Here is an 18610-nt window from a genome sequence, read left to right on the forward strand (position 1 = left end):
AGTTATTAAAAAATGAGCCAAAAATATAATTTTCTACAGTGCTCATTTTTAAAAAGTTACTGCCGTGCTTACAGGGAATTTTAATGTTAAATCGCATTAATGGTGGTTTAACGATATGTTCTGGACTAGAGTATATGTTAGTCCTCTATAAATGACAGGAGCCAAGTTTCCCATCTTTCTTCATTAAAGGAGCATTTCCTACTCATCCATTAAGAATAGTGCTCTTCAACAGACCACCGGGATCACATTAATGACAAATCGTGAACAGATTAGGGGAAAAAGCCATTAGTTTGCCAGGTCTTGAAGTAGATTCATATTCAAGTGCAGCTTCAGTTGTCTTTTTCAACCGGACAAATGACAGATTCTCCTCGGTCCTGGGTTCAGGGTCCGGAAGCGAAGAGCTGGGCCCAGCCACCCCACCCCACCCACTCGGCTGAGCCTCTGGGACAGCACGCTGTCGGTCAAGCCCAGGCACCCGGGCCCAGCTATACTGCCTTCAGTGGGTCCTCTCTCCCAGCTGGTCCATGCGTGCCCTGCCCTGTCCCACGTGGAACCCACACATCCTAGAGCAGCTGCCTCCACCCTGGGCACACGTGAGAATCCCTGGGGACCCCAGAGATTGGCAGTTCCCCAGCTCCCCGGTACCACTAACGTGCACCCAAGAGGTCAAGAGGGCAGCCCAAAGCCCAAAGCCACCATGTCATTGCTGCCCCCGCCCCCACCCCTGCCGAGCCTGGGGCAGGATGCAATTGGTACAAACCCTGATGCCTCAGTTTACCCCAAGGCTCCAATTGGCTTTGTGGGCCCAGACACCAAGATCTACAAAAGCTTCCCAGGAGAGTGGAACATGAAGCCTCGGATTCAGAGTGACTGAGAGGTGGCCTAAACTTGGGGGACCCTTCTCCTGCCCATGACCCTGAAGTGCCTGCCGGGTTTTCTCCCCACCATTTTCCAAGACTCTTTTGTGATCTAGCACTTGCAAAGGGCAGACGCGTGGGAAACACTCGCCGCATCAGAAATAAGTGATTAGCATCCTTCGTGGTGCTCCCCAAATCTTCCATTACAGTAAGCAGGAGAGAAGGAGAGACTCCTAAGGTAGCTCCTGGGTCAGCGTTTAGGGGATAGGAAATGATGGTCCCCACCATTCTGACCTCCTTCCCCCCATCCATGCCCACGTTTGACTAGCACCCCTCAACCTGGTGGGTTCCCTGCCCCTGGATGCCCAGAGCCCATCCTTCCCCCCAGGGCATACAGGATGTGCATGGGCCTGTCTCCCCGGGCTGTCTGGGGACACTTGAAGGCTGGGATGACATCATTGCTCACCAGCACGGGCCCAGAACATGGCAAAGGCATGATGAGCACATGTGCCCTGAATGATGAGTGAGCACGGCGCCAAAGAACCACCCAGTTTCCTCCTCCAGCAGCCTGAGTCCCACCCACCTGCCCCTGCAGCCTCCAGGCCCTCCTCCCCTGCCCAGTTTTCCCTGTCTTGGCTGCCCGCCTCCTCCTTCTGACAGGCCCCTAGAGCAGCACAGCACATTCTTCCTGCTGGTGCCAGACCCTGGTCGCGATACCGGCCTATCTGTTCTTGCAACCCTGCCTTCAGAGATCACCACTTCTGCAGGAATCCCATGCATGTGCACAGCGTGGCACATAGCAAGCACTCAATAGATGCTGTGAAACAAGCAAAAAGGTACAGGTAGAGACACAGGGTGAGCAGTGCCCTGGGGCCCAGACTTCTGAGAGAGTGGGCTCCTTCCCATGGTGAGACCCCAGTCTGTCCTGGGGCAGAGAGAGGAAGGCAGGGACCCCCTCTCTTTCTGCAGGCCGCATGAGGGACAGCGACTTGGTTCTTCTCCCTTCTTATCTCCCAGTGCCAAACACAGAGCCAGAGACACAGAAAGTGCTGGAGAAATACTGATCAAATAAATGAAGGCACCAACCAAAAGACCGTTCAAGAGGCTCCCGGCTTTCCCGCTCCAGAAACAGCCTCCTCACCCCTCACTGAAGTCCTTCACATCGTGGCCTGCTCCTGGTCCCCAGCCACCCCCTCCCTAATCCAAGCAGTCTGCCCGCCATTCCTAGGGAGCCAGCTCACCTTGGCTCCTGCTCGTCCAAACCGAGCTGCATCCCATAGGCCGTATGCCCTCCCCGTCTCCCCGACCCAAGGACACTGACACACCCTTCAAGATGCTCCAGAAACACCCCACCTTCACCAAGAAGCCTGGCCTGCCACCCACAGGAGTCTGCACTGCCCTGGAACCGCCCCTCCCTTTCTTGGCACCCCCACCCTCCGCCACTTTGGAAAGACAGGCTTTGCTCACTGACCCCAACACTTTTTTTTAACTCATCCGTCAACCCAAGCCTGAAGAGGTCCAGAACTGCCAAGTTCATCTCTGTCCTTCCCAGTGCTCAGCCTCCCACCTTGCAGCACCTGCAGACCCTGGGAAAGGGAAGCCCAGCCTGGCACACGTGGCCCTGCTCTGCGGCTGCCCGTCCTTCCCGCCTGCGTCCCACACATCCCACTGTGTGTGATCCCAGACTGTGCTGCAGCCCCGACCTGACCCAGCCCCTCCTAACAGGGAGGACTAGGATCTGCTTCATCTCGGTCTCCGGGCAAGGGGTCCCTGCAGTCAGTTAACGGGTGACACAAATACATGTATCTGAGATGCCCGGATATTCTTTCCCTTGTACTCCCAACATTCCCGGTGACAGACTCTACCCACCTACACCCTCCCTCCCATTCAAACCAACAAAGTGGAGCATCTATCTCCTCCCCCTTCTGCTCCATGCCCACTGAATCCCAGGTCGCACGCCTACCCAGCCAGCCACTGGGCATCACACACAGGGTAGCTCAGCTACAATGCACACAAACCGAGAACCAAAGGAAAGGAATGGGACAAAATCATTCATGAAGGCTTTCTACCCAGAAGCAGCACAACCTTAATAAATATAAAATCGCACTATAAAGTCTTAAACATATTATCCTCAAAACTTCCTACAGTTCAATCTAAAAAGCTTATAACCTATTGTATAGGACATTTGGAAAAGTAGACACAAATGCTTAAAATAACAGACACAAAACAGAAACATAAGCAATTGTAGCAGGTCTAATTTTAATTGCAAGAGAATATTTAATCAATAAATATTCACTGTTGAGAGCGGCATCTGCATTTAGGATTACGAGGTACTAAGCTGCAAATTTATTAAGACTCATTAGCAAGAAGAGTCTTTTAAATACTGAATGTCAGACTCAATTTAGAGTAAACACTTAGAGTTCCCTACTGATTTAGCTCCAAAGATAATTTAAAAAGGGAAAGAGAAGAAAGCTGTCTATAAATGACTCCAAAGTTTTCAGCAGGGCCAAGCTCACTTCAGATATTAACCGGAGTGAAGCACCAGAGAGAGTGCTGATGGCCACTCCACCCCGCCCACCTCATCTTCTCCAGCAGTCTCCACAGTTGGGCAGTTTAGAACCAGGGGTGAGGCACCAGAACCCCACCCTCCATCAAAGAAACACAGATACTTTTAGAATCACTTTCTCACCCTTACATCACTAGTAAAGTACATTAAAAAAAAAAAAAATGGTCAAACGTATTTCGCTGTGATGGATTCCTAAGAATTGAAATAGTCTTCCATGATGGATCCTTTCTCTATCACAGGTTTGAAAATATTACAAAGATTTCTAGAATAATAAAACCACAGGAAAAGAATACAGCTGTCATAAATAATTACTCATCCTCATTTTCTGCCAGCCTTGTCAAACCAAGCTTGAAATGAAGCAAAAGATGGAAAATGTCACCTTAGCTCAGGCCAAGGCCCAGATCACTGCCACAAAGACAGGGCGCGTGCCTGGCCACGGCTGATGGGCCACACTCCGGGCCACACTCCAGGCCACACTCGGGGCCAGACTCTGGGCCAGGCCGCGCTGGTGACCAGGCCCCCCCGAGACTTACTGAGAGCAGCTTCCAGGTCATTGGACGAACCGGCTTAGGGATTCCGGACCAGCTCAACTTCCGTAATTCCTCTGTTGACAACAAAGAGACAAAGAAAACAGGGTTTACAAACAGCGAACTCCCCACAGGGCTTTGACCTATTTCATCAGTGTTCCTGGGGGGGAGGGGGGCTCCATAAATGAAACCAGAGTGAACCTAAGTGAGAAAGATTTCAGATACTGATTGTTCTCAATATACGAGAGACGCTGAGTGACCTCCACTCCGGCAGAGCTAAGTGTCTACATTTAAGCCACACAGAGTGCACGTTTACTAAATGCATGGCAAGTGTCCCCAGAGCCACCCTGGGACAGGTCGGGCACCACACACCTTCCTCCCTGGAGCAGTAGAGGCCTCCTCCACACGCCCCCTCCTTCCCTCCCTCAGTCCCACCAACACCTGTCCCCACTTCCGCCACCCGCCCGGTGCTCCCTTCTTTCCTGCATCCTATCTCCCTCTCACCATTCACTGCTTACGAATATGAGGTGCTTTGCTCAGGACCGCTTTTGACAGAGATCATGTCACAGAGATAAGCTTGTGTTCACAGAGCACTGCTCAAGGGGGTAGCCACGTTATTCAAGGTAGACTACTACAATCGCTGCTGCATCCACGAATACCCACGGGTGGGGAGGTCACAGAGGGCAGGGCCGGCCAGGGGCACAGGGGCCCGGAACCAGCGGGTGTGGAGCTGCCGAGGGCAGGAGAGGGCACGGCAGGGACTGAGGGGGCGGCCCCCGAGGTCCGTCGGACCTTCTGTGTCTCCCCGTGTCACAGCCACATGCCCCGAACGGCGAGAGAACACGTTTCAATTTGCAGGTGTATCAACACTCAGTCAATCCCACTGAAACTGAAGTAATTATTTCTTTAAGTTAGGAATCCACCATCAGGCTCTTCTCCTAACAGCTAGGAGCTCATGATTAATATTAGGAATAAAAGAAACGATTAAAGAGGCTCTGGTAATATAATCAACAAAATACAAAGTCCTGACATCTAATCTTTTTCCAATTACTACAGTCTAAGTAAAATAAGTACAGAATAATTGGGTGACGGTACCAGCAATAACTTGCACTTTACAGCAGAATCTCAGAAAATACCGAATCTTCCCCCGCACCCCGAGGATATTATGAAAAGCAGGAACCTAATATCCGAACACCAATAATGTAATGTTTACCGTCATGTTCCCAGGGCCTCTCCTCCTGCACAAGGCTGGTTTTCTGATGATGGTTTATATGAAGAAAGCTGAGCGAAATCTCCGTTGTTAGCATTCTCCAAACCTGTCTCCTCGTGGAAGAAACTCACAAACACGGTGCCTTGTGTACGAGTGGGACAGAGTTCTGAGTCTGCGTCACGTTAGCATTAACCAGTTGCTTTCATGGGTACTATCTGCTCCTCACGGCAGCCCGAGTCCATCAGGGCTGTCCCCACCGTGTCAATGAGGAGCAGGCTCAGCGAGGCTAGGTGACCCAGGAACTAAGTGACCTTTGCATCTCAGAATCTTTCCACTCTGTTAACTCCCATTACTAAAAGGGCTTCCCGTAACACAGACAAATCTCATTCATGAATATGGACAAAAGGTCCAAAACAAAATCCTCGCAGATCAAACACAACCAGACGTTCAAAGACTGGTACACACGATTTACTCCAGGAATAAAAGAATGGCTCCAAGTCAGGACATCTTCTAGTTTTATCAAAGCGTTCAACTGGGTTGATGGGAAAGTCATAGGACCATTCTGTTGGATGTCCAGTGTAGACTTTCACCCCGGGCCTGTTTGCCCCTCCACCTCTCTAGCAGAATCCCGGCTGTACAAAGTGACAACCCCCACCCCACCTCCCGGCAGCCCAGGTAATGAGGGGAGTCAGCCCAGGGGGAGTTGGAACTGATTGGCTGTGCAAAGCTGAGCCCCGCCCTCACCGGGGAGGGACTCCGCAATGAGCCTGGGACACTGTCTGAGCCACAGAAGAGAGCAAATGAGCTGGGGGCTGCTGAGGAGAAAGCCCCTCCCTGCTCTTCAGAAATCTTTTGGGGGCAACAATCTCTTGCTTCCTCTGCAGGCTGTTAGGGTCAGAGGTGAGGCTGGGGCTGCACCTAACCAGTACCCAACCAGCCTGAGGAGGAAGCCAACAAGACAGGCAGCAATGAGGGCTGAGTTCAGGGCAGATACAAGAATGTTCAAACATCAACAGCTTTTCCCCACCAGCAACAAATCGGAAATGTTATAGACATAAGCTTAACAAAAAACAGACACAACCATGGAAAGCAAACTGTGAAGGTTTTACTTAAAGACATGAAGACGCAGAGGAAAAAACCAAGCTCACTGGCACTAAGGAGCACCTGCTCTGGTGAGGGCAGAGGGACCACACAAGGGAACGGCACACGCAGCCCTGTGCTCAGAGAACTCAGAGCAAATGCGGAATGACAACTGGACTCAGAAGAAGGGATAAGGAAGGGAAAGGCAACTGTGGGAAGGAAATTCTGCCTAGTTGGTAAGGTTTCCTTGAGGAAATGACAACTGAGAAAAGACCCACAGATGAGGAGAAATTACTGAAGGAAGAGGGGCTGGAAAGGGAATATTCTCAAGTCCAGGGAACACCTGACATAAAGCCCTGGCCCAGTGTGAAGAGGGATCAGAGGGGCCAGTGGTCACAAGGAGACACTTGATGGGCTGCTTCTGAAGTTCAGTGTAGAAGGGACAGTGGCTCGGATGTGGCAGCGAAAAGAAGAGCCATGACCAAACATGGACCAGGGGATCTAGTCTCAACATTACGATGCTGTCAACTGCCACTTAAAAATTCTTTGAGTTCAACGCAAACCCAATAAAACCCCAGTGGGATATACTGTTGTGTTCTGAAACCTGATAAGTTGAAACTAAGCTCATATGAAAGAGCAAATGCATAAGAACAGCCAGTAAAATTTCCAAAAAGAATAGTGTGAGAGGACTTGCATTTCCAGATAAGCAAATGTGGGGTTCTAGGAACAAGACTAAAGCAAGGAGATCAATGTTACAGATGAATGGTTCACATCAAGCCTGTACTTACAATTACCACAGCATTTCAAATCAAGGGGCCATCAGCCAATGGTGTCCAAACAATATGGCATCTATTTTCAGAAAAGGAAATCAGACCATGTATCTTACCACAAAAACATATTTCCAAATGATTAAAGATCCAAAGACCTAAGTGGAGTGTGTGTATGTATGTGTGCAGGAAAAATAAAAAATACTACAAGAAAATACAGAGGAATATTTTGCTATTTTCAGATGGGAGAAAGGCCTTCCAGGCAAGTCACAAATCTGAGAACTATAAATAAGGTTAATGAACTATATAAAAGTTTGAAATTACTATGGTGAAAGCCACCATAATGTTAAAAAAAAAATGACAGACTTGGGGAGCTTGGGTGGCTCAGTCAGTTAAGTGTCTGCCTTCAGCTCAGGTCACGATCTCAGGGTCTGGGTATCGAGTCCCTTATCAGGCTCCCTGCTCAGCGGGGAGTCTGCTTCTCCCTCTCCTTCTGCCCCCACCTTGTGCGCTCACTCTCTCTCTCTCTCTCTCTCCCCCCCAAATAAATAAAATCTTTTAAAAATGACAGACTTGAAAAATACATGCAACATAAATAGAAAAAGATTAACATCACTAATATATAAAGAACACATACAAAAGGAAGAATGATCAGTCTGTACAAAAATGGAAAATTCACAGAAGAGGAAATAGAAATGGCTAATAAATGTACAAAAATAGGCGCCTACTCTCAATAGTGATTAAAGAACTACACCATTAGAACAATAAATCTGTCATAAATTAGATAAAATTTTAAATGACTAATACCCAGTACTGATGAGACTTTGGATGAAAAGCCACTCTCTTACAATCTGGTCAGAGTGCACATGAACAGAACTTTTTCTTGGTCGAATTCTTTTTTTTTCTTTTTTTTAAGTAGGCTCCATACCCAGCATGGAGCCCAACACAGGGCTCAAACTCATGACCATGAGATTAGGACCTAAGCTGAAACCAAGAGTTGGATGCTTAACCGACTGAGCCACCGAGGTGCCCCTTTGTTGGTCAAATTGTAAAGGTATATAACATTTGAAAGGCAACTTCACTTGAAGAAATCTGTTCCACTGGGACATTTGCAAGGCGTTACTCACAGGGTGTTCACTTAAGCCTTGTCATAACAAAAACTAGAATCAATCAGAGTATCCATTAATAGGGAAATGATTAAAACACCATTACATCCACACACTGGACTATAACACCACCATGGAAAAGAATGGATGCCTTTCTGGGTAAATATGCAATAAGTCTGTGAAGACAAACAAGAGAAAGCAGAGTGCAGATGCACTGAGTATTTCTTTCTTTTTTTTTTTTTTTAAGATTTTATTTATGAGAGAGATGGCAGGTGGCAGGTGCACAGGGGAGCAGAGCAGAGGGAGAGGGACAAGCAGACTCCATGCTGAGCACTGATCCCAACACGGGGCTCCTCAGGACCCTGAGATCATGACCTGAGTGGAAATCAAGAATGGAATGCTCAACCAACTGAGCCACCCTGGCACTCCACACTGAGTATTTCTGTAAGTGGTGCACTGGAACCTGGAAGCACAGCCAGCCTTGGGGGAGGGATTCAGAGAATGGTTCAAGGGCAGCAGAAGAAATACTTTTGATTGTGTACCCTACTGTGTTCCTACAGAGCTAGAGAGTTCCTGTGACGTCTCCAACCTTACCTCCAACTTTTCAAAATCTACCCAACTTTCCCAGCCCAGCTCAACCTCTGCCAGATCTATGAAGCCTTCCTGACAACTCCAGGCCTCACCCAATTCCCTCTTCTGCGAGCACCAGGAACACTTAGGGCCAGCCCACCTGAAAGCCCACCTTCAGTGCCGTGTATGAGCATCGATCTCATCTTCCAGAAGTGGTTTATGAGTTCCTACAGGACAGATGCCAAGATTCTGCTTCTTTTGTGTTCTGAGGCAGAGACTTGCATAGCCTGGCAGTAAGTGCTGGAGAGAAGAACGTCCAATTCTTTCCTCTATCCCTTTAGATGTGGTTTTTTTTGGGGGGGGGTCATATTTTTTAACTGACATACAATTTATAGGCAATAAAAGAATTTAGCCCCGCTAACCAAGATGTAGAACATTTCTATCACCGTTTTCTTTTTTTTTTTTTAAGACTTTATTTATTTATTTGAGAGAGAGAGAATGAGAGAGAGCACATCAGAGGGGTTAGGGTCAGAGGGAGAAGCAGACTTCCGCCGAGCAGGGAGCATGAGAGACAGAGAGCATGAGAGGGAGGAGGGTCAGAGGGAGAAGCAGACTTCCCGCCGAGCGGGGAGCCCGATGCGGGACTTGATCCAGGGACTCCAGGATCACGACCTGAGCCGAAGGCAGTCGCCCAACCGACTGAGCCACCCAAGCGCCCTCTATCACCCTTTTCTGTAATTCTTTGCCCCCACTCCAAGTCAACTCCTTTCTGATATTGCCACAGATTATCCCTGCCTGATCTTAAAATTCATATAAATAGTACATACAGAATGAATTTGCTTGTATTCTGCTTCTTTTGCTCATAATATGTCAGTCATACTGTTGCACAAGTGGTTTATTCTTTACAAGCAGAAATACTAATCTACACTATGACTATATCACAATTTGCTTATATAGTCATAGCTAGCTGGGTTATTCACAAGCTTTCATTACTATGACAAAGCAGCTATCACCACTCTTACGGTCTTGTGTTTTGTGGGTCTATGTTTTCATTTCTACGAAGCAAACATGAAGGACTAGAATTGCTGGGTCATATGATAGATACATATTTACCTTTATAAAAAACTGCCACATGGTCCTGCAAAATGGTTGTACCATTTTACACTTCCCACCAGTAATGTATAAAAGCTTCAACTGCTCCACATCCTGGTCAAAATTCAGTGCTGTCAGTCTTTAATTTTAGCCATTCTAGTAAGTGTTAAAGGCATCTCGTTATAATTGTAATCACCAGTTCTGTGATGACTAATGATGTTGAGCATTAAACAGATTTTCATGCTCTTTCAAGCCATTTCTATATCTTCTATGATGCTTATCTTGAAATCTTTTATCCATCTTTTTATTAAGTTGTTCATAATCTTATGTTTCTAATGATACTTATTTCTTCTGATTCTAGATCATATTTCCCTATCTCATTGCATGCCTGATTTGTTGTGTTTTTTTTTTTATTGAATGCCAGATGTGCCAGTTATCAATTTATTGTCTCTGTGATCATGAAACTGGGTCTTGTAAATACTTCTCCTTGACCCGCTGGCATGATGTCATTCTTTTCAGTACAGAGTGAAGGAGGGACACTGAAGGAGAAAGGGGTTTTCTCCCCCAAGTTCTCATACGCCTCATTCACCAGGCTCCAGCCCACAGCTCCTGCAGCAAGTGTGGGTGCTGGGTCTTCTTCAGCACTCACCTCCTCTGGAGCATGCTTTCTCCGGCATTAGGCCCCTGCAGAGTGCTCATGTCGTGAGCACACAGGTTTTCTCCCACATTCAGCTGCTGGAGAGAGCGACTTCCCAGTTCCCAGTTCCTGCAGCAAGCGAAGGCCAGCAACACCCAGCAGACACACCTCTGCGAGCTCTGGGGATGATTCAACTGACTGCCTCCTGGGGATGCTTTCCCCCACCTCATGAACTGTCACCCTGCTCATGAACAGGCCAGCACTCCACCAAGGACTTGATGGGACCCCTCCGCAGGTATATGGGCTCTATCTCTGTGGAAGGAACACTCTGCTCTCCAGAACTGTACTCCATACAGTCTGTCTCAGTTTCTGTCCCACCCCCCCCCCCCCCCCCCCCCCCGTGCTGCAGCCTGAAAACTGCTTCCAAGCATAAACGGAAATAAATGTAAAGTTCCCCTTGTGTATTTCCCTTCTCCCAAGGATCACAGTTCTGCACAGTCTGTAACACAATGCCTGAAAACAGCTGTTTCACATACATGGTCCAAGTTCCTATTTATTCACAACAGAAGAGCAATTCCTTTGGCAACTAATCCTTCATGGCTGAAGCAAAAGTCAACTAACATATTTTTAAAGAATTTTTTGTCTATATTCATCAGGGATATTGGTCTCTAGCTTCTTTTCTTCACAATGTCTTTGTAAGGTTTTTGTATTAGGGTTATGGGGCCTTAATAAAATGAGCTGAGAAGGGTTTTCCTCCTCTCTTCTCTGAGATAGCTTTTGGAGAATTGGTATTATTTCTTCCTTAAATGTTTGATAGAATTTGCTAGAAAAACCATCTGACCCTGATACTCTCCTTGTGTGAGGCGTTTTTTTTTTTTTTTTTTTTTAAGATTTATTTATTTATTTGAGAGAGTGAGGGCAAGCAGGGGGAGGGGCAGGGAGAGAGGGAGAGAAATCCTCAAGCAGACTCCCCACTGAGTGCAGAGCCTAATGTGGGGCTCAATCTCAGAACCCTGAGATCATGACCTGAGCCGAAATCAAGATTCAGATGCTTAATCAACTGAGGCACCCAGGCACCCCTAAAGGTTATTTTATTACAATTTTTTTTTAGGGGGCACCTGGGTTAAGCATCGGGCTCGTGATTTTGGCTCAGGCCATGATCTCAGGGTTCTGAGATCGAGCCCCACGTCTGGCTCCGCACTCAGTGGGGAGTCTGCTTGAGATTCTCTTCCTCTGCCCCTCCCCTACTCTCACACATATGCACGCATCTCTCTCTCTCTCCAAAAATAAGTAAATCTTAAAAAAAAAAAAATTTTTTTTTTAATTGACATAGAGATATTAAGGTTTTCCCTTTCTTCTGGTATCACTTTTATTAGGTCATGTGTTTCAAGGAATATGTCCATTTCGTGTCAGTTCTTGAATTTATTGCATAAAGTCGCAAATAATGGGCCCTTATTATCTTCTTAATATCTGTAGGGTCTGATGTTTCCTCTTTCACTTCTGATACTGCAATTTGTGTCTTCTCTTCCTTCCATTGATCAAATCTAACTAGAAGTTTTTATTGATCTTTGCAAAAAACCACCTTCAGATTTTGTTGATTCTTCCTCTTGTTTATCCATTTTCCAATTTACTGATTTCCACCCTTGTTTTATTTCCCTCCTTTTACTTGGTTTTATTTAATTTCCTCCTCTTTTCCTAGCCTCTTAAAGAGGAAGCTTTGATTATTGATTTGAGGCCTTTATTCCTTTCTAAAATAGGCATTTAAACACATAAATTTCCCTCCAAGCACTGTTTCACCAGCAGCACAGATTTTCATATGTGTTGTCATTATCATTCAATTCAACATAGATTCTCACTTTCCTTGTGATTTCCTTGATCCATGAGTTATTTTGAAGTATGCTGAGAAATTTCCAAATATTTGACGATTTCCTGGGTATCTATATCTTATTGCTACACTGATTTCTAAATTAAAGCATTTGGTGAGATGAATATAGTGTTGTTTCAGTCCTTCAATATTTATTATGACTTGTTTTGGCAGAGCATATGGTCTGTCCGGTGAATGTGCCACATGTCCTTGAAAAGAATGTGCTTTCTTCGGTTGGTCTATGTCCACATGTGGTGGATAAATCAACTAGATCCAGTTGGTTGACAGTGGTATCTTTCACATCTTTACTGATTCATATCTTCCACATCTTGGCTGATGTTTTAATTTACCTATTCTATCAATTACCCAGGCAGGGGTGCTAAAATTTCTGCCTGTGATAATGAATTTGTCTCTTCCTCTCTTCATTTCTGTCAATTTTTGCTTCATGTATTATGAAGCTGTATTATTAAGTACTCATACATTTAGGAAAGATATATCTACTCAATGAATTGAACCTTTTATCATTATGAAACATCCTTCTTTGTCTCTAATAAAACTCTCTTTCTAGATGTTTATTTTTTCTTATATTATTATAAGTAAATTAGTTTTCTTATGATTAGTACTTGCATGGCATATCTTTTTCCACCCTTTTATTTCAACTGCCTGAGTCTTCCTGTTTAAAGCTTGTGTTTGGCTTTCCTTTTAGCTTTCTATCCCTGTATTTCTTGGAATCAGATTGTAAAATCACTAGAAATGCAAGAAAAACTTAAATAAGCTGAAAGTGAATGAGAAATAAAGAGCATGTCTTCCTTCCACAACAGTGAATTTGTTTTCTGAAAATTAAAATTTTGTAATGTTTTGATGAAAACACCAATACCACAATTCCATGTTCATCTCTTCTATAAGGCTTTACTTCTCAATAAAATTCCCACTCGGAAAACTGCCATAGTAGACCCCCTCCCGGTCCCCACCTCCCCCCACCCCCACCCCCCGCCCAGGACCAAAAGAAGCAGAGAGGTAGCAGAGACGTACAGGAAGACAAACACTGGTTGTGAACTCAATGGACCCAGGTTCAGGGCCAGCAAGAACCTGTGTGGCCTCAGACAGTCCCCTTAATCTCCTGAGCTTCAATTTCTTCCTCTGAAACATGAACAAATTAAAAATATCAGCCTCGCTTGGGTGCCTGGGTGGCTCAGACGGTTAGGCGTCTGCCTTCAGCTCAGGTCATGATCCCGGGGTCCTGGGATCGAGTCCCGCATCGGGCTCCCTGCTCCTTGGGAGCCTGCTTCTCCCTCTGCTTCTCTCTCTCTCTCTCTCTCTCTCTCTGTCTCTCATGAATAAATAAATAAAATCTTTAAATAAATAAATAAAAATATCAGCCTCGCTTAAGTCACAGAATTTTCCCCAGGAACAGAGACAATACATGGGAAAGCATTTGTAAGTGGTAACACACTCCACAAATGCAAGAAGATGATTCTGCTATGCGTACTGATGTAATTATTCAGCACACTACGTGAACCCAAACCATGAAGCAATTGGGACTCATTCGTCCTAATTGGATGTAAAATATCACATTTGAGACTGAACCAGAAATCTGTCACAAAATGGTGTATGCAAAGAACTCATAATTATAAGCACCTTTTTCAGAAAAGCCAGGAATAACAGAAAAATCATCCCATAATTTAAGCTATTTTTTCCTAACACTCAGCTCTTTTTAACTGGTTTGAATTCTGATTTTTGAAAATCTTTTATAGCAATAAAATCTGGGAGAAACATTGAATAAAAATAAGAAATGCATGTACATTGCAATCATTTAAGCTTAAATGCCAATCTAATCTAAAAGCTGAGCACTCACCAGCAAAAGGGTCTGCAAAGCAAGCACATTTCTTGTTCCTAAAAGCCACAGTCCAGGAGAGTCTCATAAACCAGCCCACTTGACCAACGTTTATCGAGCACCCACTTTGTGTAAGATGTCTCTGGGGCCAAAGCCACTTAAACACTGGCCCTACTCAGAGTCCACGATACACATTTACTTACCCAGTGAACATCGACCAATGCTTACCACTGACCAGGAGCTAAGCTAGGCTTGGAGGGTACAATCAGACCCAGCTCCTACCCTCCAGGGGCTCAAGGGCAAGTAGAGAGGAAGAAATCAACAACGCCAGTGTGAAGGGGTGCTACATTACAAAGCTCTGCAGGTGACGTGGGTTACCAAAGGAGAGATGGCCTCTCCTCCAAAGAAGGGAGACATCAGGAAAGATTCCCAGTGAGCTGCTAGGGGTGCCTGGGTGGCTCCGACGGTTAAGCGTCTGCCTTCGGCTCAGGTCATGATCCCAGGGTCCCAGTGAGCTGCTGCTTGAGAGGCACCTTGAAGCCAAGTTAAGACCTAGTAGATTTATGTCTGCCCGCACCCCAGACCTTACCAACCATGACAGTAAAAGAATAAGGTTATAAACAAGGACAAGGGCACAAAAGAAGAGACAGAGCAGAAAAGAAGCGGCAACAAGACTCAGAAAGACAGAAGACTCAGAAAGCATTTGCCTCGGAAAGCAGGCGGGGGTGGGAGCTTACCAGAATGGGGAAAGCTAAGCCCACCACCAGCAGAGGGGAGGCCAAGCAGAATGGGGGCGGGGAGCGAACCATGGCCCAGAATCCCCCGGAAGACCTGGGGGGGCCTGCTTCCTGGCCACAGGAGGCGGTCAGAGCCCCTGCCCAGGCAGGAATCCTGGCCTCATCCCCCAGATTAACAACTTTGGGATAAAAGAAACAGTTCACCACGGGTCCTCACAGCTCCGTCGTGAACCTGAGTCACAGAACAATGAATGCCAATTTCCCAGAAACGGTGACATCAACTACCCTGATTGGGAGGGAAGGAGGAGAGGCTAACCCCTTGTACTTGCAGAGAGAAAGGCAATGCATATGGCTCAACTGTACGACTCTGCAGAATTTGCACAGTATTGAAAAAGTACCCTTCTGCGTACTTTTATCAAGACGTAAAGTGTACCCGCACTCCTGAGAGTTCTGAAAAAGACAGGGGGAGGGGCCCCCTGGGGTCTCTGGCCATTTCCTTTGCTCAGAGACCTAAGAACCTGCAAGCCACCGGCAAGAAAACACATGGCCACATCACCTGCGTTCTAGACTCTGGCGGCACCCCTTTGTTGCAAAACCCCCCAAAGATAAATGCTTTAAAAGGACTGAAAAACTAAAACAAAGATGCTCTTTATTCTAGAAACAGCACTATGTTTAACAGTTAAGTCCATTTAAATGAGATAAAACACATTTCTAAAAATAAAGCGTATTGCTTGCTTTCAAATTTCCCTTCACAAAACAGAGCTGCTTGGGCTAGCAAGGCCTCCCCCAGAGGAGTGACAAACTTACATCCACCTTCCCTGTCCGTACCACGCTCCACACCCCCATCTACTGCCGCACAAGACACTCCTACAATTTATAAGATAGGCAAATAATGCATCTCCTGTTCACAGGTGCTCCAGCACATTCCCTTGGCAAAACAGGATTCCTCCCTCATGTGATTTCAGAACAAATTTCCAGGAAGCATTTTATTCACTAGAAGACACTGGCCATGTCAGAACCAGAAAGGAACACGGTATAGTAGTGTGCGTATTTACATCAAAAAGGATTCTGGTAATCTCACTTATTTTCTTGTCATTTGTTTATGGTTTGCTTGGTCTTGCTAGTTTTAACCCAGCTGTGTGTATAACAAGTAGAATTCTTTTTTTCGTTTCTTCTACTTTCTCTTGTTTTTATAACTTACCTCAGTGAACACACCCAATTTATTCACAATAGGGAAAACAAACCCTACCAAGGCAGAAGTCACTCTGTCCGCAGTGCCAGGAAAATAACTCTCCCCTCCTCTATGGTATGTGTCCTGCTTCTCCTTGGCCCTCCCACCTGCAAAGTTTAAGGCCACCTGCCCAGCCACGCTGGCCCTTGAAGGCAGACCCACTCCACAACTCAGCACGTCCTCACTATCAACTGCTCTCCTGCATGGGAGATTTCTCTTCCCGCAAATCAGCAGGGGAAGCATCTGGGATGGCTTGAGGCATTCCTACAAGGATGCCAACAACATGCTTGCCCATGACTGCTTCACCGCAAATGTGTACCAAGGGACCCGGGCCCAGCGGGGCTAAACCAGGGATGCACATGGCTTGCAGCAGAGCTGGGGTGCAGTGGGGGGCAGCTGCGGCAGGAACAGCCTGCTAGCCTACAGCCAGCTTCCCTGCAGACCCTTACCTCCAGCCTGATCCTCATGGCAACCAGCGAGAAGAAATGGATATTCAATGTTAAGAGTCTTGGATATCAATAAAAAGATATAACCCAATTAAATACAGGCCAAAATATTTAATAGATATTTCTTCAAAGGATATATACTAATAGCCAGTAAGCATATGAAAAGGTGCTCAACATTTGACAAAATACAGCATCCTTTCTTGATAAAAATCCTCAACAAAGTAGGTGTAGAGGGAACATATCTGAACATCATAAAGGCCATATGCAAAAGACCCACAGCTAATTATCATCCTCAGTGGGGAAAACGGAGAGCCTTTCCCTATGGTCAGGAACAAGATAGGGATGTCCACTCCCACCATTACTATTCAACATAGTACTGGCAGTCCTGGCCTCAGCAATCAGACAACAGAAAGAAATAAAAGGCATCCAAATCAACAAGGAAGACGTCAAACTTTCACTATTCACAGATGACGCGATACTCTATGTAGAAAACCCAGAAGACTCCACCAAAAAATAATTAGAACTGATACACGAATTCAGCAAAGTTGCAAGATATAAAATCAATGTGCAGAAATCTGTTGCATTTCTACACACCAACAATGAGCCAGCAGAAGGAGAAATCAAGGAATTGATCCCATTTACAATTGCACCAAAAACCATAAGATAACCTAGGAATAAACCTAACCAAAGAGGTAAAAGGTCTGTACTCTGAAAACTATAGAACAATTATGAAAGAAACTGAAAAGGACACAAAGAAGTGGGGAAAAAAAAAAAAAAAAAACATTCCATGGTTCAGGGATTGGAAGAACAAATAATGTTAAAATGTCTATACTACCCAAAGCAATCTACACATTTAATGCAATCCCTATCAAAATACCACCAGCATTTTTCACAGAGCTAGAACAAAAACAATCCCAAAATTTGTATGGAGCCACAAAAGACCCCAAATAGCAAAAGCAATCCTGAAAAAGAAAAGCAAAGCTGGAGGCATCACGATTCCAGACTTCAAGCTGTATTACAAAGCTACAGTCATCAAGACAGTATGGTACTGGCACAAAAAGAGACACATAGCTCAATGGAACACAATAGGGAACCTAGAAATGGACCCATTAAGATGTCAACTAATCTTTGACAAAGCAGGAAAAAATAGCCAATGGAAAAAGAGACAGTCTCTTCAATAAATGGTATAGGGAAAACTGAACAGCCACATGCAGAAGAATGAAACTGGACCACTTTCTTATACCATACACAAAAATAAATTCAAGATGGATGAAAGACCTAAATGTGAGACAGGAAATCATCAAAATCCTAGAGGAGACACAGGCAGCAACCTCTCTGACCTCGGCCGTAACAATTTAATACACACGTCGCCCGAGGTAAGAGAAACAAAAGCAAAAATCAACTACTGGGACTTCGTCAAGATAAAAAGCTCTGAACAGCAAAGGAAACAATCAACAAACTAAAAGGCAACCTACAGAATGGGAGAAGATATTTGCAAACAACGTATCTGATAAAGGGTTAGTATCCAAAATCTATAAAGAATTTATCAAACTCAACACCCCCAAAAAGCAAATAACCCAGTTTAGAAATGGGCAGAAGACATGAATAGACATTTTTTCAAAGAAGACATTCAGATGGCTAACAGATACATGAAAAAATGTTCAACATCACTCATCATCAGGGAAATACAAATCAAAACCACAATGAGATACCACCTCACACCTGTCAGAATGGCTAAAATCAACACAAGAAACAACAGATGTTGGTGAGGATGTGGAGAAAGGTGCAAGAAACCCTCTTGCACTGTTGATGGGAATGCAAACTGGTGCAGCCACTGTGGAGAACAGTACGGAGGTCCCTTGGAAAGTTAAAAATAGAGCTACCCTACAACCCAACAATTGCACTACTAGGTATTTACCCAAAGGATATAAAAATACTGATTCAAGAGGCACCTGCACACCGATGTTTACAGCAGCATCAACAACAGTCAAACTGTGTAAAGAGCCCAATGTCCATTAACGGATGAATGGATAAAGAAGATGTAGTGAGTGTATGTACATGCACACGCACACACACACACACACAC

General features: G+C 45.4%; 1 protein-coding gene across 3 annotated transcripts in view; it reads right to left on the reverse strand.

Moving 5' to 3' along the window:
• The window catches only part of TBC1D22A (TBC1 domain family member 22A), a 319187-nt gene that overhangs the window by 232512 nt on the left and 68065 nt on the right, over positions 1-18610 (reverse strand). For all 3 annotated transcript variants that reach the window (XM_044915765.1, XM_021687821.1, XM_021687820.1), the window contains one exon: positions 3957-4027. In XM_044915765.1, the coding sequence (XP_044771700.1) occupies positions 3957-4027 (71 nt within the window). The remainder of the gene's footprint in view (positions 1-3956; positions 4028-18610) is intronic.

The sequence above is a fragment of the Neomonachus schauinslandi genome, chromosome 5 (assembly GCF_002201575.2).
Source record: "Neomonachus schauinslandi chromosome 5, ASM220157v2, whole genome shotgun sequence".
Taxonomy (NCBI): Eukaryota; Metazoa; Chordata; class Mammalia; order Carnivora; family Phocidae; genus Neomonachus; species Neomonachus schauinslandi.